General features: G+C 35.6%; 1 protein-coding gene across 2 annotated transcripts in view; it reads left to right on the top strand.

Moving 5' to 3' along the window:
* The window catches only part of ROBO1 (roundabout guidance receptor 1), a 1168413-nt gene that overhangs the window by 1039934 nt on the left and 107234 nt on the right, over positions 1-21245 (top strand). For both annotated transcript variants that reach the window (XM_025375994.1, XM_025375995.1), the window contains 3 exons: positions 14314-14434; positions 14783-14921; positions 17940-18067. In XM_025375994.1, coding sequence (XP_025231779.1) covers positions 14314-14434; positions 14783-14921; positions 17940-18067 — 388 coding nt within the window. The remainder of the gene's footprint in view (positions 1-14313; positions 14435-14782; positions 14922-17939; positions 18068-21245) is intronic.

The raw sequence follows: 21245 nt of genomic DNA, 5'->3' as shown, positions 1-21245 counted from the left end.
GTCTCAAAGAAAGCCCTCTATAGAAGCTTTATGTTGGATCTATGTAGAATGACCTTCAGTGCACTTACCAAATGATCTGGAGCAACTTTTGATATTCCCAGAGCCTTAATTTTCTCATCCAAAATATAGGAAAATACACCTTCTGAGAATGTTTTCAACGTTAAAAATGATGCATGTAACAATGCTATGTACATAGCTGGTGTTGGTATATCACAGTTCTCATTAATTAAAACAATAGCACTAATACAGATTGTTGCTTAAATACACTGGCACATTTATTAAATTTACCACGGATTCACTGATGCATTTTTTGTATACTTGCAGAAAGAACTGCCAAAGGCATTTTACACATAGAACATGATTTTTTTCAGATGTGAGGCTTTTGCAGTTCTTAAGTTCTTTAAAATTTCTATAGAAACTCCAGAGAATTTAAATATATTTGTTATTTTAGTATGGAGTGGTCAGAATTTGAATTTGTCTTCTACAGTGCAGTATAAAATAGTGTGCTTTTAACATAAATTTGAAGATATTTGGCATTTTTTTTCAGAAGAGATGACTGAAATCATAAGAATTCTGTATGTCCGATCTCTTAGATTGTGAAAAATTCTGATAGTATACTTTCTATGTAAGTGATGTGTTTTTAAATGTTAAAACTAGGAGAAAGTTTTTGCCATCACAAAACATATATTCTATGCAGAAGAGAGGCAGGGAATGTCAGATCAAGCTTTTCTCGTTGATTTTACTTTGTTCTTTAATCTTCACACTGACTAATGTAACTTCTAGTGGACCTTTCCAATCCCTAAATGCTGGAACTCTTAGATAGCTTTCTATGGAAGCAACCTAGGATGCACAAGGTTCTGATTTCTCAGCTCAAAGTTCCAACAGTATAACCTAGACGTGGGTTAGAAGCCATGTAAAACACTGATATCCCTTAGTACAATTAATACCATTTGCATTACATTTTCTGTTCAGCATGCTTTTGTCTTGGCTATGGAATGGAACCATTTATGACTAAAAAAGAACGTTCCGAATAAATATCCCTCCAAACTGTTTTTACAATACCCTTTACACAGATCATTTTCTCTGTTATTTTGTTTTCACCAACAACTATAGAAATAGAAATGGTCAGGATGAATTTATTTTTATTTCTTATTTGTCCATGAGTTAATTATTAGTTCTCAGGAAATAGCAAAAAGTGCCTATTTATAATTTTGAAGTTTACCCCACTAGAAAGCTCCTTTTTAAGCGCTAGGTCAGACCTGTTTTTCTAGGATCATATTTTCTTCCTCATATTGAGGAGTTAGCCTACTTGCTTCCTCTTAGGAGGTGTGTAGAAATAATTTATGTTAACATGTGTATTGTTGGAAGATATGGGATTTATGTATGTTTTGAACATGTTTTCCATATGAAATGAGGCACAAATTTGCCAAATGAGTGAGCTACATTCTAGCATAATCTCGTGTTCAACAAAGGAGGGTGAAGCAACTGGCCATATGGATATTGAATCTCTTACCCTGGTCTGATGAGCCCTAACTTCTGATTAATCAATTAAGCTTGTCACTTGCAAGCTCTTATTTTTCTCCTTTGACTCTTTGGGATTCAAATACCACAGAATGTGCATGAATGTTTACTTCAATTTGGAGCTATTTTAGGAATATTTCTTCTATAGAATCTTAATTAGTAATATTAAATGTGTTTTATATTTTCTCATAAAGAATGTATTTATATAAAGTAAAATTGGTCAATCTGTATCAAGGAATCCCTTTCATACCCAACCTTGATTTGACTTTGCCATGGTTGTGTCTTCTACAGAATGTAAGTCAATGTAAATTTCAAGGGTAAAAAGTTATACGTGATCTCTGGAAAAGGCTTTATCTTAGCAAGCATTTGGTAGTGAGGGAAATTTCTCACACTGGACCAAACTATAGAGCTAAGTGTAAGAACCCACAGAGAGGAAAAGGGATTTACTGTTGGCAAAGTATTTTCAGCTGGTGTACTTGTAATTCAGAAGAGCCAAGAGTTTGAAAATGAGCTTTTCTCCCCTCAAATACTATGAACATTTGTCATCTTTATTTCTAGAGTATAGTCATAATTCCCTTGTAGATTTTTATTTCAGGCTGTCTTAGCAGTGACTGTATGTAAATTCAGAATTAGAGCCAGATGGTTGGATGAGGTGATAAAAATGAAACCTGGTTTTGTGGGAAAGTGAAAATTGCCCATAAGACTTTGTTTTTTACCTTTAAAACAGCAGGACACTGTTTCATGAGACCTGTGAAGGAAATAATACATTAACTTTAATAGCTATAAGCTAAATCAATTTTTCATATTAATGCTGAATGCTAGCATGTAATCTACCTAGCATTTTCATAGAGGTAAAAATCAATTAGCTTTCTTACTTTTAGAAGATAGCTAACAAAGGCTAAAACCACTCTTTATATTGCCTCCTTTATAGGATTCACTTTGGGGTTCTAGTCTTAATGACTTGGGAACCAGACACCTGGGGAATCTGCTAAAAAGCCTTCACTGTTTTATCTGCTCTCCATTGCATCAGCACTCAGCAGTTGTCTGTTCCTGGTTAATACTATAAATTAGAAGGGGCTTTCCTGGCTGATGGCTTTAGGCTACGTACCTCTGTCTAGCCCAGGAAAATGGGTGTCCAGCAGAAAAATGCCATACCCAAGGCTTCATATTGTCTTTGAGCTACTTAAGCAAGCAAAATTGGTATGTTTAAGAGGGCTGTGTTACTTCTTTCTATTATTTATTAAAGTTAGGAATCATAAAAAGGTTCTCTGGTGATATACTTTTGATAGAGAGCAAGATACTAATTTATACTTTCACAAAGAAAATCATCCTTTCCTTTAACTATGTCTCTCTGCAGGGTGGCTCCCACTTACCTGCAATTAGCAGTACAGCTCTTCCTGGTGTAGTCTATAATCAAATTATCATAGGTGTGCTTCTGCAGCAGCAAACAGCCAACTACCAATTTATAAATTGCTATGAGGAAGAAATGAGAAGTTTAGGAGGAGAAATGGAAATAGCAGGGAAGTGCAGCTGCCAGAGTCCTAGGCGGGGACTCTCCCAGGCCTGTGTTCTCAGCTGGCAGCTCACCAAGCTGTGCAAAGAGCCACGTGTTCCCACTGGGATAATTGCTTTTTCTGCATGAGTCTCTTGTTGCTTCTCTCTGATGATCAAGAGTGTTTAAACTCCTGGCTGAATTCATGGTGGTTTTCAAATGGTATTGTGAAGTGTACCAGGAAACAAATGAAACTGGATCGTGTTCTCTTGTGTGTATGTAGCCCGGGCAAATGTGGGACGCCAATGGAGAGATCCGAATTGCCTATTTTTCCTCTCCATTCCACTCCTAAGAGAGTAGTTGAAAGACCTGAAACAAGTTGTGGCTTTTCTCCATGCAATGCTGTCCTTTTTTATGTCACCTGGAATTTTTAGAATGGTCATGGCTTTCAATTTATCATTCTCATATTTTCTTTACAATGTGTGTGTACTTGCCCCGGTGTCCTTTTGTTATATAAAACATTTTTTGTGCAAATCCCAGGAACATTATTTACACTTGAAGCAGGCTGTAAATGATGAAATAGCCTTCACTCGAGAATGGACTAGTGAATAATTTGTAAAATCTAGGTACTTTTTACAGTTTAATTGAAAGCTGACTAATCTGGGTATAATTATTTTATAGCCTAGAAAAAAAAGCAAAATCTTATAAATATTAGTGTACAATCTGTTTTCCTTAGTTTCATCCATCTGGGGGTACAGTGCTGTCATTTTGTGTTATGAGTTCGTATTAGACTAGTCTTGAGTTAAAGACGAGTTTACCTGACAGCCTGTGGATGCACAGCGGGAAACCAGATCATATCTAATCCAGAGACTTGAGTGGGAAGTCATTAAAATAATGCATTTCTCCTTCTTCCTTTTCCTTCCCCTCCTCCTTCCCCTTTCTCTCTCTTTTAGGTCCCTGTGAACCAGAATAAAATAGGAATAGAGCGAGGTAACAAATTTTGGGAAAATGAATAAAAAATCAATAGCTTTTATAAAAAATACAAAGATCAAAAAATCTTTAATAAACTTTGCTAACCAAGAAGAACCGCGACTTGGCTGAGGTTTATTGTTTATTTAATCTAAAATAAAACATTTGCTTTGATATTTAATATAAAATCATTTTGTCATAAATACATAGAATTTTAAAATTATTTTATGAGATTAGTTCAAATAAATATATAAAATACACATTTTTATAGAATATATAAAAACAAATTTCTTGAAATTTGTTCTTACACTTAAGAGAAGTATTGGTCACTAGATCAGTAAGTATAAGTTGCTCTCTATCAATGATATTTTTATGGTGATGGTTTTGAATTGATTTATCAACAATTTACATTTTTATCTAATACCTGACTACATTAAAATTTAGGTCTTAAAGACAAACAGCAAAATTATTAATGTGTATGTTCAGAAATATAATTTATCTGGATTTGGCATAGTTAATAAAAACATGAAATTATTTAATAAGAGATGTAGTTTTTTAAATTAATCTTTTTGCAGTACCTACCTGGGAATATGACAAAGAAATATTATAAAATAAGAAATACTGTATTTTCTTTTATATTGTATAATATCTGAATTTTATGAATTATTTTTACTTGATTATATATTTTTAGGTTACTAGGATACTTTTGAGATTGATTATCCAATTCTTTGTCTATCATTTATACAAAATAATTATGGTACTAGCAATGCTTTTGCTTAATTAGAATGCAATAAAGCATGATTATTTTTGAGAAATAGGGTGGCATGCATTAGACAATATGAATGCTTTAATCTGAACTAACATTAAAGGCTGATATTATTCTTGCAGCCAGATTGGAAAGTAATGGGTATTACTTTGCCTCCTCTTATTCTCTGCACCCTCCTCAGACAAGTTATTTTTTTCTGGATTGTTACTGTTGTTGTTGTTGTTGTTGTTGTTGTTATTGTTAATTTGATGCCAAAATTTAGAGAAATAAAAGCCGTTATTGCTGTGACTCTTCTTCATATGTTTCTGTTGAAAGGCGTCCTTAGGGACCATCTAAAACTGTCCTGCAGCTGATTTCACCAAGTGGAATGTCTGGGGGCTATGACTGGCCATCTGGGTTACCTGCATCTCATTGTTGTTAAGAAGCCATGCCAGGCACTTCTGTAGTTCACAACAGCTTGCTCTCTATTCTGTAGGTCAAAGATCCAGGCAGAATTGACAGCATTTCTATGAAGAGATATTCTGCACAAGGAGAGTTAGTGGTGAATTGTTTAAGGATGATACACTAGACTGTAATTCAATACCTCTCATCTCACTTACTTTGCAAAAATAGTGTGAAAACGAGTTGGTGGTAACGAATCAAGTTTTTTTTCTGAAAAAATGATTTCTAAACTCAGGTGCTTTAGACAACTTCATTCTTCAGGTAAATCCTACTTGTCAAGCCCTTACTACTGTAAATGAATATTTTCAAGCCTTTAATCTTTTCAAAGATTATAAAAATTTAGTACTGCATAATTGCTTATTGGTATGATGATACCTATGTGTGTCTTATCTATGTTAGTTGAAACATATTTCTCTTTTAGCATTATAAATCAATATTCTATTATTCATTGTTTTGATGTATTTTTAAATAGTATTTTTAGTAAAGCACAGATTTTGCATGTAAAATATATTAAAGGAAATGAGATAAATTCTATGACAGTTTGGTGGTTAGCAATTTGAAATCATCTTTGAAGCCCTTAATATAATTAGCGGTTTTGTTTTTGGTCTGTTGAATTCAAGTCACATTAGGTTAATGTAATTAAAAGCAGAAAAGAATTTGTGTAGCCAAACTCGTTAATTAGCTCCAGTCTGTTTAGTGTGTTAACCTAGAGGTGTATGGATAACATTGTGGGGGTGATGTCTGAAAAAAAAAAAAAATTCCTGTGTAACAGATACTGCAAATCATCTGACTTGCTTTAGGGTAGAAAATGAAGACATCGCAAGGAGTTCATTTTAAGTTCATCTTTATTTCTGATTGTGAGCACTGATTTCAGGGTAAGCTGTATACTCTAGAATAACCCAATCAAAAAACTTACTGAATTTATGTTTTAAAAGGGAACTGAACGAAAAAAGTTTACTCAATTTACTTTTTTAAAGGCAGTATATTTCTTTGTGTGCAAAGGTAAATTTTTTTTTTTTTTTGTATTCTGGAAATAAGAATACTGATGCTAGTTTTTCCATGCTAACCAGAGACATAAAATGGTTTTCTTCACTTTTGGTAGAAAAGCTACATCTTAAACCTGATTATTCTCTATAATTATTCAGTAAACAATTCAGGCAGGATTTCCTACTGCTCAGAGAAGTCTTTACCCCTAAGAAAAGTAGTCATTTCTAGTTTTCTACAGGGAAAATTCCTGGTGTATAAAAATCATATATATTAAACACATCAAGAATTTTTACATTTTTATGTCTCTAAAACATTTTTTTAAACCTGAGACTATTACAGAGAAAAGTAGAAAGTTTAAATATATTTAAACTTTAAAATTCTTTATCTTCTTCTCCTCTCTCCTCTGTCTCTTTCCCAAAAAGGAGCAAGACCAGTGGGACATTTTTTTGTTTTGCTTTGCTTTCATCAAGTATGTATATAGCTAAGGGCCTCTTCAAGCACTGTCTAGAGCTTATGGAAATGTGGTCTTCTAATGTGGTTACTATTGTGGGCTGGTAAGGTATATGGTAATGAGGAAGGAAGACCTCTGCCTTGAATTTTTGACACAGGCTAAATGCCAGCACATTGTCTGAAACTTTAACATGTTCTGCTTCTCCACTACCCGGATTATGTTAATTGAAGCAGCGCTCCAGCAGTTCAGTGTTTAGCATTGTGTCTGTTCATTACACAAACTAGTTTTTGATAGGTTTACAATTCAGCTGTCAAATCCAGCCGCAGGAAGAGACTTGCCAAGAAATATTTCAGCTTATTTTAAATAGTGCTATTTTCACATTTGTAGTGTTTTGTTTGTGTTAGACATATTTTTCTTCCCTATGTAGACAGAGAAAACGTTCATTTTTGCCTTACATAGGGGCACCACAGTTTAAAATGTATAAACTCGCCCTACATTCACAATCAGTATTTTTATATGACTCAACATAAAATGTTGATTTCTTTTTGCTTTTGTGTCTGTGTGTGACGGAGTCTCACTCTGTCGCCCAGGCTGGAGTGTAGTGGCACGATCTCGGCTCTCTGCAACCTCTGCTTCCCAGGTTCAAGCGATTCTCCTGCCTCAACCTCCAGAGTAGCTGGGACTACAGGCACGTGCCACCACACCAAGCTAATTATTTATTTATTTATTTATTTTAGTAGAGATGGGGTTTCACCATGTTGGCCAGGCTGGTCTCAAACTGTTGAGCTCAGGTGATCCACCCGCCTCGGTCTCCCAAAGTCCTGGGATTACAGGCATGGGCCACCGCACCCGGCCAAAGTGTTGATTGTTACTAGGGGGCCCTGCTTGAAAGTGTGTTATATTCAATCAGGGTCATAGTACTGTGTCATTTTTCTGTTCTTTTGTTTATTGAAATGGGCAGCCCACCATGGATTCCATATTTGTGACCATTGAGAGTAGAATTACGGCCTTTTAAGGTCCATTTCAATGTAGTCATTGACATAATGCCAAAATTAATTTGAATTGATGGAAATTGAAAGCTGCCATTTTTCTTCTGTTTTTTAAGTTCATTTGCCCTACTCTGTGGTTTGTTCTTTCACGTTCACCAGTTTCTATCTCTGTCATCCCTGAGGCAGGAAGCGTCTCCCAGGATTGGTGAGGCTTGCTTATTTTTTCATTTTTTGTAACATCTACTTTGGGGTCCTTAACCATTATTGTCAGTGAGTCTATAACAGAATGTTGTATTTTATAATGAAATTGGTTTGTTGATGAGGTGGGAAATTTATGGGAGAGAGTATTTATACAAATCTGGGAAATCTGAGCAGTTGTTCCTTAAATACAATAAGTATTATTTGTATTATCTAATTGTATCCCTTCCTTCCTTTTGTCATTTGAATCCAGCAATTATTTAGTCCAGAACTGGGTCTTTAGAACACAGTTTCTCAATCCCTGCGTTATTGACAGTTTGAGTCAGATAATTCTTTGGTGTGTATTTCTGGCCTCTACTGATTAGATACCAGTAGCACCGCCCCCCACCCCACACTCTTCAGTCCTCCAATCCCACCCCAAGTTCTGACGACAGAATGTGCCTGCAGGCATTGCCAGGTATCTCCTGGGAGAGGGGAGGTGATTGCCTCCATTGAGAACCACTGCTTTGGATGAGGTAATAATGATCTATAAAGCCTAACATTTACTTGTTTCTAAGTCTTAGGCTGTGTCAATGCAAATATATATTTTCCTGATGAAACCAGTGGAAGTTGCTTTAGTAATTACAGTCATGCATTGATTCATGACAGGGATACGCTCTGACAAATGCATTGTTAGGTGATTTGATTGTTGTGTGGCCATGATAGAGTTTACTTACAAACCTACGTGGTATGGCCTGTTACACACCTAGGCTATACGATATAGCCGATTCCTCCTAGGCCACAAACCTGTACAGTATGCTACTGCATTGAATACTGTAGGCAATTCTAACACAACGGCAAGTTTTCATGTCTCTAAATCTATCTAAACGTAGAAAAGGCGATGCATTGGGAAACGATCTTACAACGGCCGCAACATCACTAGGAATTTTTCAGCTCCATTATAATCTTATGGGATCGTCATCATATATGAGGTTCATCCTTAACTAAACCTTATTATGTGACCTATAATTGTAATTTTAATAAAAAGCGACTGGATTTAGCCTAAGGAAGGAATATTGTTTTTTATTAGACAGATCAAAAACAATATTGAATCATTAACTGCATATGTGTAATAAATAATTATAATAATGTGCAGGCATTTTCTAAGGGCTTCATATGGTTTATTTCATAATCTTCATAATATCCTTAGAGTTCTATATTAATAGGATTTCCATTTTAGAGTTGAAAAGCAGAGATACAGAGGAACTAATATCTTGGCTAAAGTTACACATATATAATAAAAAGTAGCCTGACTCCAGAGCCCATGCTCACTTTGCTTTCCTAAGTATATGTATCTGAAAATTTATCTAGGATTTAGAAATCTTTTTTTAAAATGTTACGTTTTCATATATATTTTGTTGTCTTTGGGCTTTACCTAGGTAATTTTGGTAAAGAATACCTTGAGTAGACAAACAAAGGTGCTATTTAGTTGACCTTACTTAGTCATTGATGATTAATATCTCTGCTATTGTTACAAAAAGTGCATTTTTCTCATTAAAAGTGTTTTGAAAATTTAATATTTTTCAGGCCTTGAATTTGTTTTATATTTTTGCATTGATATGAAAGTTTTACATGTATGAACACTGTGTAACCATATGCTTTTAGTCATATTATGTTACTAATGAAAACAGGTTTTCATGATGCTTAATTTATCCAATAACATTTCTTGTAGAAAAATTTGACAGAGTAAACAAACTCCAGCTTTGTTTACTTACAAAGAATAGAGAAAGTATTTGTAAAATGCCTGGTGGGTTACTTTCAATTTACACAGCCAATGTGATTTAGTTGTAAAAGATGGCTATAAAATAAATTTTGATTGAAAAGAAACAGTTTTTCTATCTATATTCAATACCAAACACATGATATGGGCTCAGAATAGATCTGATAGATTTAGTGATACAATTTTTTCCATGATTAAGCCAAGCGTAATATATAATTGGAGCTATAGTAACAGGGTGTATACTACGAAGTCCTTAGGCCTTTATAGCCCTCTTTGAATTTTGGTTTACCTCAGCTATTGTTTCCTCCCATTCATCTCGAAATCGGAATTTTTTCATGTCTGTGGATCTCCTGGCAGTCCCCTCATTACTCTTGTTGACTAAATCCCCCTCCTTCTCCATTTGTATGGATTCTTTCAACATATAATAGCATTGGGCTGTCATATATAATGTTAATTGGTGCCCCATGTGTGCATAAGCAAGTTGATTTAAAACTCTACATTCCCAAGTATTTAAGATGTGTAAAAGTGAATTAGTACTATATTATACTGAAGCTGTAGAAATAAATCTACGCTGTTGCAAATTATTTATATGTTATTATCCTTTGACTTGCAATTTTTCTATGTATTTGAATGTCTTAAATTGTCCTTAAAGCCTTACATTTTATAGTAGGTAAAAATCATTGAACACTTACTCAATGAGTAAGTGTTCAAACAAAGAGAATGTTTGAAACAAAGAGAATGTTAAATTATGTGTTTGTTTCCTCTTATTTTGGTATATCTTTTATGTATCGTTGTATAATTCTTTCAGCAATAAACTTGTCTCCTAAATATCCAGAGACTTCAAGGTTAGATTCTGAGGCATAACGAGAGGCTCGGTATGCTATCCAATGTTATAGAACTAATAAAGAAACATCTAGCTACACCTCAGCTCACTTAACTTCCACTTCAGATATTGGATTTTTCGTCTTCCTCTTTTCCTATAATAATTTTGTTTCCTTAAGGTTTTTGGAAATGCTTATGTGAGTGTTCCAAAATCAGTGCATGAAAGGTTACAAAAGTTCTTAGGAAGATTTTGATAAGATGATACTCAAATTGTTCTGGACCTCAAGAACTCAAGTTTTTTAAACTCAAGTTTATCAAACATTAAGATAATAAGGATGTGAGCTGTGCATTTATTTTCATTTGTATAACACGTATAGCCAAAGACACATATCTTACCTAAAGTCTTCACCTTGTTCCAACTTGTTGTGTGACATTGCACAAGTCATTTCCTCCCACACAATTTTTACTATTTACAACGCGTTGTAACAGGGGCTCCCATGAGGAATTACGTGTGCTCCTCTGCTTCAGTGCTCACACTAAGGTCAGGGGACTGACACTTGGAAGCATAATTAAAACATGTTGTTACAGTGCGCATACCAGAGGTATGTGGGAGGAGAGGTTGTACTTTTCTGAGCCTCTGTTCCCTTTAGTGAAAAGTGAGGTTATTTTAACACTTCCCCACACAGTCTCACAGCAGGGTTATGTTAAAGACAGAAATTTAAATGATATATTAAAATGACTTTATGAAACATAAGATCATTAGCAATATAAACCAATAGCCTTAAGTTGGGTATACATTTAAGAATCCCACTTTGCTACCTCCCAAGGAAATAACTGCACATATGAGAAAAGTGTGTCCAAAAAAATGCTGATTTCAGTGCTGTTCTTAAGCGGGAAGAATGAGATATCTATATCACCTGGCACTGATATCTTAAATATCTATCAGTAGGGGAATAGCTAGGTAAAATGTAGTAAACCCAAACATTAGAATTGTGTGTAGCCATGGAAATTGATGCTGAGGATCTGTGTAAAATTTCTTGAACATTTAAAATATAAAAATGCCTCATACTGTTGAAAATGCAGATTACAAAACAGCATATATAACATTATTCTACTTTAGGAAAATTATGTGTATGTATATATGTTTATATGTGTATGTGTATATATAAACACATTCACTGTAAATGTGTATCTCTGTATATGCATGCGTGTATGTGAGTGTGTATGTATACACACATAATTGAAAGACGAATGTTCAAAAGTACTAACACTAACGTGCATTTTTTGTGTGACATTTTCTTTTCTTTTTTTTTTTTTTTGATCTGTGGTTTTCTTTTTAATTATCTTTAGTCTTGCGATCACACATTTTAAAATTTGTGTATATCTCCGCTACTTTAATCCTTTTAAGTTGGCAAAAGCACCATTCCCAATCACAAATACACAGTTCTACAGTTTTATGTTTCTGAATGGCTGTTTAAAGACAATCCTAAATTATAACTTAGTTTGACTAAGATTGTAAAGAATTCAAGAGTGAAGTTTAACTTGCTACTATTTTAAAAGCATGTGACCTTATAGATTTGTAAGATGTGAGAAGTGTTGAATAATCTTTAATATTACACATAAACCATACTAAAATGCTTTTCAATAAGTAAAAGGAACCATTTTAAATACAGGGAATTATAATTAGATTGGCATCGTTAAGGCCAAAACTCTAGACATTGCTACCTTATTTATCTTCAACCCTTGCCTTTAAGAGGCAAATGAACACAAAACACAGGTGAATCTTGCTTAGTTCTGAGACAGTGAAGGAATTTCCCCAGTATTTAAATATATTCACATAACCAGCTATATAAATCTAAATATAAAACCAATCTCCAGTAAGTTTTAAGATGGCACTCACCATCTTTGCGAAAAGTTGAACATTACTAACAAAGTCTAATCATATCTTTAGAAGGGGTAAACAGTGATAGCATTTACTGAATTGGAATTACTATTAAAATTCAAAAACTGAACATATTCATTTAACCACAAGCCAGTCTTAGTTTTAAATCAGGACTGCCCAATGAAGTGTTCCCAGTGCCACACCGTTGAAAAGGGAGGCAGGCACAAGACTGGGCCAAATCTCCATGGTCTCTTCGGGCGGAAGATAGGTCAGGCCCCTGGATACTCTTACACAGCCGCCAATAAGAACAAAGGCACCACCTGGGGAGAGGATACACTGATGGAGTATTTGGAGAATCCTAAGAAATACATCCCTGGAACAAAAATGATCTTTGTCGGCATTAAGAAAAAGGAAGAAAGGGCAGACTTGATAGCTTATCTCAAAAAAGCTACTAATGAGTAATAATTGGCCACTGCCTTATTTATTACAAAACAAATGTCTCATAACTTTTTTATGTGTACCATACTTTAATAGATCTCATACACCAGAATTCAGATCATGAATGACTGACAGAATATTTTGTGGGACATTTTCTTTATCTTTCTCTATTTGAAAATGTAAGTATGTATGAAAAAATAAAACAATTTAATATATCTTATAACTGTTATAAACCTTCTAGAAATATTTTAACTTGGATAACAGACTAACAATAGTAGTTTACATTCAACAACAGTATGTTGAGTGACTACTGTGTGCAGACATTATTCTGGGTATGAGAGACAGAATGATGAATGATGCAGAGAAAAATCCCTGGATGGTAATCTGGAGCAGGCTGATCATTTCTTTATGATGCTACTGAAAAAAAAATCAAGTTCTAAACCCACAAAAATTAAAAACGTTGTTAATGTTTTGTTTCCTCTAGTATTTAGAGACTTGGCCAGAATACTTAGTTTGGATGCCTTGATTCAAATAAATCCATTTAGGCATTCAAAACTGTGAGGGGACCTCACCTTTACAAAGCAGTAGTTTCAATGAACTCCTTAATGTATTATGAAAAAAATGTGCTTAGATGTTTCCCTCCCTTCCTCCCCCGCTCCTTCCGTCCCTTCCTCCCTCTCTCCCTGCCTCCCTTCCTTCCTTCTTCCTTCTTCCTTTATCTAGTTGGTAACTATGAGGTAAAAACCTCTATGAATAAACCTTCTGGAAATTGTCCCTAATGAAACCTTTCTAAGATCAGGACGTTGTAGATATTCGTGGGTAATTGAACTCAACTCTCATCCAAAAGCGTGTTAAATTAAGGATAGTCCAATCTTAATTCATGTTTAGTTTCAGTCGACTTCTTGTACTGTATGCCTGATAACATTTAAAATTAATTTGCATTCAATTATATGTTCAAGAGTGTACCCAAATGTGTCGTTCCTGATGATTTATTGGGACCTATTCATTCTCTGCTTCCCAAGTCCCCAAAACCAGCTTGGGTGGCAGCAACATCACGTTTTTAAGGAAATGACAGGTTCTACTATGTTTTTGCAATGAAGATACACTCCTTTAAAGCAACTCTGGCAAATTAAGTTATTAGAGACATTTTAGTTAATTCATATAATGCTGGAATACATTTTCTTGAAATCACTTATAGCTAATATATATTTCAATATTAGTTATAGTCATATGGTATTAAGAATTTTATTTTTCCTCTTGCTAACCAAATTATTCACACAATTTTTTGTGGTTTTTCACTTAACTAAATAATATGAAATAACTTGGCCGAGTGGGCAACAAGTTTCTAGCTATACAGAATATAACTTTACATGAAATGTAAGTAAAGAGAAACATTTTTGCTTTTTTTATATTGTACCTTTGGAGTCAGTTCTCTTTAAGGTTACTACCTAAAAATAGCAAATACTACACATTAGCTGTTTGATGTAATTATGCTTTGATGTATATGCTTAGAAAGTAGTCTTCATTTGTGAAGACCTCTGTCAGGTAAACATAGCTGAAGCAATTTTAATAGTATTCATGTGAAACTTTTTTTTAAGATACGAGGAGGAAAACTCATGATCACTTACACCCGTAAAAGTGACGCTGGCAAATATGTTTGTGTTGGTACCAATATGGTTGGGGAACGTGAGAGTGAAGTAGCAGAACTAACTGTTTTAGGTAAGTGCAATTTTATTTAATCTTCTTACTGAAAAATAGATCTCTTCTCATTTTGTATCTGTATAGAAGGGAGAAAGAAATATTGTTAAGCCAAGTATTTTTGTGGGGTGGGTAGAAAGAGGAGAGAAGAAATCAGAAAAGCAGCCTGAGATAAAATAGCCAAAGATGTGGGAGGAGGACTAGGAGGAAGCACTAAACCTAGGGAGAAGCTTCTAGAATGAGCGGACTCTGTGGAATAATTTCCTCACTAATATTTAAATTAAAAATATGCTCTTACTGAACTCCTAAAGTGTTTTTCAGCTGGTTCATTTTAAAATTTTACCTTAAGGCGGCTCTTTTTAATTTTAGAGAGACCATCATTTGTGAAGAGACCCAGTAACTTGGCAGTAACTGTGGATGACAGTGCAGAATTTAAATGTGAGGCCCGAGGTGACCCTGTACCTACGGTACGATGGAGGAAAGATGATGGAGAGCTGCCCAAATCCAGGTATACATCAGAGTTTCATGATATGATTTATCAACTCAGCATTTCTACGTTTTTCATCACATCATCTCCACATCCAGGCCGTTAGAATAGTCCATTCTAGAATCCTCTATCAGGGGCCAGATACAATACTAGAGATAATTAGAAACAGGAAGTTGCCATCCTGCTTTCTCTGAGGCTTTCAGAGAAGAACCGTGCATTCATGACCCTGGGCTGCACAGGGAACCCTTGTAAAATATGATATTCTTTAATATCACAGGTTTCTCTTCTGTTCAGCCAGATGACAGTTAATACTAATTTTTTGGAATGGTAGTAGGCAGGAAAGGGAGGAAAGATACAGCATTAAGGATGTGTCCATGAGCCAATTAAAAATCAGGCTTCCTTTTCCTTAGCTAAAATATCACCAGGGAATGGTAGGAGAGGTCAGAGTTTCTTGATATCTGTCAAGTCCTTAAATTGGCCAGGAGCAGAGATGCACAAATCAGGGAGCCTTAGGGAACAAGCCAATAAAATAAAGGCTTTCAGGTATTGTCAGTGGGCTGTCTTCTCCAGTATGTTCACTCATTCAGCAAACATGTGTTGAGCCTTCTCTCTAGGTGTTGGGATTACAGTAGTGGTTTAGACATAGTTTCTGCTCTCAAGGAGCTCAGAAAATGAAATGTATTGATAGACACAGAATAACAATATCAAGCTGATATGGTTTGACTCTGTGTCCCCACTCAAATCTCACCTTGAATCATGAGATTCACGTGTTAAGAGTGGAACCAGTTGGAGATGATTGAATCATAGAGGTGGTTTCCCCCATGCTGTTCTTGTGATAGTGAGTGAGTTCTCATGAGATCTGATGGTTTTATAAGCGTCTGGCATTTCCCCTGCTGGCATTTATTCTCTCTCCTGTCGCCCTGTGAAGAGGTGCCTTCCGCCATGATTGTAAGTTTCCTGAGGTCTCCCCAGCCATGTGGAACTGTGAGTCAATTAAACCTCTTTCCTTTATAAATTACCCAGTTTCGGGTATTTCTTCATAGCAGTGTGAGAACAGACTAATACACAAGCTCTTTTGTCACATAAAGGTAAACCTATACCAGCTCAGAGGGGGGGATTTGAATTCTCAAAGAAACATGACACATAAGTGACGTCTTGAAAAATATGTATCAGCCGGGCGCGGTGGCTCAAGCCTGTAATCCCAGCACTTTGGGAGGCCGAGGCGGGTGGATCACGAGGTCAGGAGATCCAGACCATCCTGGCTAACATGGTGAAACCCCGTCTCTACTAAAAATACAAAAAACTAGCCGGGCGTGGTGGCGGCGCCTGTGGTCCCAGCTACTCGGAGGCTGAGGCGGGAGAATGGCGTGAACCCGGGAGGTGGAGCTTGCAGTGAGCTGAGATCGCGCCACTGCACTCCAGCCTGGGCGACAGAGCGAGACTCCGTCTCAAAAAAAGAAAAATATGTATCAGTCTGATAAGGAAGAAGAGAAGAATATTCCAGGAAATGGGTTATCACAACATAGACACAAGCTGAGAAGGAATGTCATATCTTTTGAGTGGCATAAAGTTTAGCATGGCTAGGGCATAGGATTTATGATGAGAAGTTATGAGATATCAGGTTGAAACTAAGAAGGGCTTTGTGTAATGAATTTCTAATAATATATGCACATTGGTGAGCCAAGAGTGTTAGTATAAATAGGTTTACCCTTTAGAAAAATTAATTTTGTTGGCCGCATGCAGTGGCACACACCTATAATCCGAGCACTTTGGGAGGCCGAGGTGGGCAGATCATTTGAGGTCAGGAGTTCGAGACCAGCCTGGTCAACATGGTGAAACATCGTCTCTACTAAAATACAAAAATTAGCCAGGTGTGGTGGCACATGCCTGTAATACCAGCTGCTCGGGAGGCTGAGGCAGGAGAATTGCTTGAGCCTGGGAGGCGGAGGTTGCAGTGAGTGAGCCAAGATCGTATCACTACACTTCAGCCTGAGTGGCAGAGTGTGACTCCATGTCCAAAAAATAATAAGAGGAAAAATTAATTTTGTTAGCACTATGGGTGTTACATTATTCTGGGGAGAGGCTAACGGCAGGGACACTATTTTTGTGGTTGTCCGGGTCAGCGATGTAAACTGTCTGAACTGGGAGGTGAGATGGAGACAGGGCTCCACAGTAAAGAGAAATTTCTAAGACTAAAATGACAAATTGGAGGAGTTGTTAGATATGGACAGCTGGTGAAAGAAGATACGTAAATGTGTTAAGGAAAGGAGTTGGTTTATGTTAGGGGAAGAATGGAAATTTTATTTAATACATTAAATATTAGGTGCCTATGGAATATGATGTCTAATTATTAGTTAGAAATCCAAATTTGGAACTTAGATGAATTAGGGATAGGAAATGTTTGTGTAGTAGATCAATATATAAACTATAGTAGATAACTTAACTCAGGGAGATCATGTAGAGTAAAAAGAGGACTAAAGTGAAAGTTCAAGGAAAACCCAACATTTAAGGGGAGGGGAGATGAGGCAAGACAAGTGAACTTGAAAATGAAACTGGGTTCAAATTTCAACTCTGCCACCGAACTAGATGAGGACCTAGGCCAAGTTGCCCTACCTCCTATACCTCATTTTCCTCATCCAAAAAATGGAGGTGAGCATAACAGTTACTTCATACCATTGTTATAAAAACTTAGAAGGATAAAATCTATAAAACATTTAAAGTCTGGCAAATGATAAGAATTTAATTAATGGTCACTATCTTTTTGTTTTAGTGTGACCACAGGAGCTTGAGGAAATAAGTAAATAAATGCCAACTTTACCCCAAAATGTTCTTTTAGAAAGTAGTTTAATATGTTAGTCCACATAATTATAAAAACAAGCTTTTCTTCTGCCAGCTGACTTAGAGGAATACCACATTTTACTCTTTGTTTTAAATTATCAGAAAAGAATGTGGCATGTGCTTTGAAGCATTGTGTGTATAATGATGAGATCTTTCAAGTGGAAAGTCACTTAGCTGTGCTTTCTTTTGTTATGTCATTAGATATGAAATCCGAGATGATCATACCTTGAAAATTAGGAAGGTGATGGCTGGTGACATGGGTTCATACACTTGTGTTGCAGAAAATATGGTGGGAAAAGCTGAAGCATCTGCTACTCTGACTGTTCAAGGTAGGCATTGGGGACGTCTTTGTTTCGGTGGTTTGAGCATGCAAAATATAATGCTGACAACTGAAGAAAATATTGTGTATAGGACTGTGTTACATATAGACTTTAAGTATTGCTCTAAATAATGTATTTCAAACATATTTAAATAACACATATTGTTTTGCCTATGGGAGCTCTGTAAGTGTTACAGGAAGTTGAATTAAATGTTCAAAATTATGTTCAAAATTGAATTAAATGTTCAAGATAGTTCAAAAACTATCTTGGTCAAGTAGAGGCGAAGAATGTGCTTTAAACTCCAGGTCTTCAAACATAGAACCCTTCTAATCTTTTAATTAAATGATAGCTATTTCTGTCTTGGAGGAAACTTTGTCTTTGGAGGAAAACAAATCTTTCATTACTTCAAGATCATCCACTTTCAAGGGCCTGTACAATTTGTAACAGAAAAAGAAGATTCTATTACTCTTTAGAATGTAGGATTCATTGAATAGGGACTTTGCCATTGTTTTATGTGCACGGAGTGCTTGCATCTTAACAAACACTCAATAAATATCAGCTGATTGAATGAATTGCACTTGTACTTTGCTAATTTTGATATAGATTTATTATTTAGTATCATATGATCCCAAGTGGATGCCGTGTTCTATGGCTACCAGGTTTTTGAAAGTCAAAGTCACATCTTAAGCTGATAGGAGGAAATGGATCTGTCACCTCTTTTCCATCCATAATCCAGAACTTTTTCATTCTCATAATCCCATTTTGTTTTTCTCTGTGATGTCATACTGATGATTTCTCACTATATCTCATTTGAGAACTTTCCCCTATTTTTTTTTTCTTTTTAAGTGGCAAGTTGTTGATCATGGAATTTCAGAGGCAATGACCTTTAAAAAAACATTTTATTGGTTGGGAAAAAAATTCCTGTTTTGACAGTATATATAGTAAATGGAAGTTCTGGCCATAAACCATTTAGCTTGTTTTGAGTCTAACATTAGCAACACTTGATGTTGTCATCTTTTCTGAACACTGTCTCTTCTAAGACTATTTAGGAAAAAAAGGTGGCTTTTGAGGGAGCGCTTCTACTGTGGGCTTTGTACAAAAGAGCCTTGTGGGCTTTTTACACTAGAAAAAAAAGAGTAAAGAATATTTCCTTCCTGTCTCTAAAGCCATTATGTCCCACTTTGGGGTTTTTAGCTCAATCTCATAAAAAACAAAAGGAAAAAAAGAAAGATCAAGAACAAACATTGAGTTTCTAAGGCCAAGACTACTTCTCTTTAATCTAAGTTAGACTTGAGCTCCAAGTAAGGCTAAAACTAAGAAAAGAAAACCTCTTCACATTTACAGAAAGCAGAAATTTAAGAGGTGTCAAATCCAAGTTCGAAAGCCCTCCAGGAGTGAAAGTAGCCAGGATGAATACAAGACATGAAAAGATGTGTCTATCTCCAGGCAATTGTGATAAGGAGGTTGACTGTCTATTACGTTAGTCAGTGAAATGTGTTTCACTTTGTGTTTTCAAGTACTTTACCTTGGTAGCCTGATGCTTTTATAACTAACAGCTCTTCTGCTGAGTATGCAGTAGACAGTGAAATCACAATGGAGTTTCTTCCTGCAATTTTAAACTCAGTTACAAAACTCATTCAGCCTTCAGTTTTCCATATGGAAATCTTGCTCTCTAAGCCTTGGTTTCAATGGAAATTGGCACAAATGATCAAATCCAGAAACTACTGGAATTTAGAATTTCTCATTTCAGCTGTGTTGTGTTTTCTATAAATGTTTAAAAGATCTGTGTATAGTTAAGGATATATTATTCAATATTAAAATAAAATATGCCTATTAACATCACTGTTAAAACATCTTTAACATGCTAGAATAATAAACACAGTATGTTAAAGAAAGTAACATAATTCCCAACTCCAAAAGATAACTAAGAAAAAAACATTCCAAGGAAACCTGAGCAGATATGCCTTTTTTCATCTTTTGAGATTGAATGTAGAAAAACACCAGTTACTACAAAGGAAGCTAATCAGAATCGAAGCCATTTGGTAGCAGGAAATAATTAAAGTTAAAAAATTCAGTAGTGTAATTGTATTGTTAAAAAGCTTTCTGTGTTTTGTGTACAGCTCATTTTTAACAGACAGTGTTGCAGTCAGTATGAGGTTAAACATAATCTTTCTCTCCCTCCCACCTCATACAATGAGTATTTAATTTGTATCATTGATGTTAAGCCAATAAAGCCCTGTGATGCAGGTAGAAGTTGTGGGAATAAATTACCTTACATAAGGGTGGCCATTTGATTTTCAACCCCAGCACAGATGCAATTAATTCCAGCATCTTAAAAAGAACCCTGATTTGAGAATTTTTTTTTTTTTTTTTTTTTTTTGCCAAGGTCTTCTTGTAATCCTAAATTCTGCTGTTTTCTAGACTATATGTCTTTAAATATTCCTCTCTTGACACTAGGGGTTTCCATGACTTTTCTACCTGTGTACTCATCATGGTTCTTTCATGGTACTGCACATGTAGTAGGCACTTTATCTAATACATTCTTATTAAAATTTGAAATGTGAATATGCATTTCAAACTTCTGCTTGAATGGTAGAAATAGCACAGGGGGCCGGGCACTGTGGCTCACACCTGTAATCTCAGCACTATGGGAGGCCAAGGCAGGCAGATCACCTGAGGTAAGGAGTTCGAGACCAGCCTGGCTAACATGGTGAAACCCTGTTTTAACTAAAAATACAAAAAATTAGCTGGGCATGGTGGCATGTGGCTGTAATCTCAGCTACTCTGGAGACTGAGGCAGGAGAATCGCTTGAACCTGGGAGGTGGAGATTGCAGCGAGCTGAGATTGCACCATTGCACTCTAGCTTGGGCAATAAGAGCAAAACTCTGTCTCAAAAAAAAAAAAAAGAAAGAAAAGAAATAGCACAGGGACATCCTAGGGAAAACTCAAGCAGCTTCTGGTGGCTATGATTCTGAGTGCCAACAGTATGCTCCATTTGATCACATTTGAAGAGATTACCATTTATGAATGATGCTGCCTTATGACCTGTGTTTGAAAGAGCACAGTAATTGTTTTACTGTCTGTCTGTATCTCAACGTCATGTTGTATACCTTAAATATATACAATGAAATGTATTTTTAAAAGGAATGGAGGTGAAAAGGGAACAGAGTAAAATCTAGGGCTAGA

Source organism: Theropithecus gelada, chromosome 2 (assembly GCF_003255815.1).
Source record: "Theropithecus gelada isolate Dixy chromosome 2, Tgel_1.0, whole genome shotgun sequence".
Taxonomy (NCBI): Eukaryota; Metazoa; Chordata; class Mammalia; order Primates; family Cercopithecidae; genus Theropithecus; species Theropithecus gelada.
This window is presented reverse-complemented; position numbering and strand designations above follow the sequence as displayed.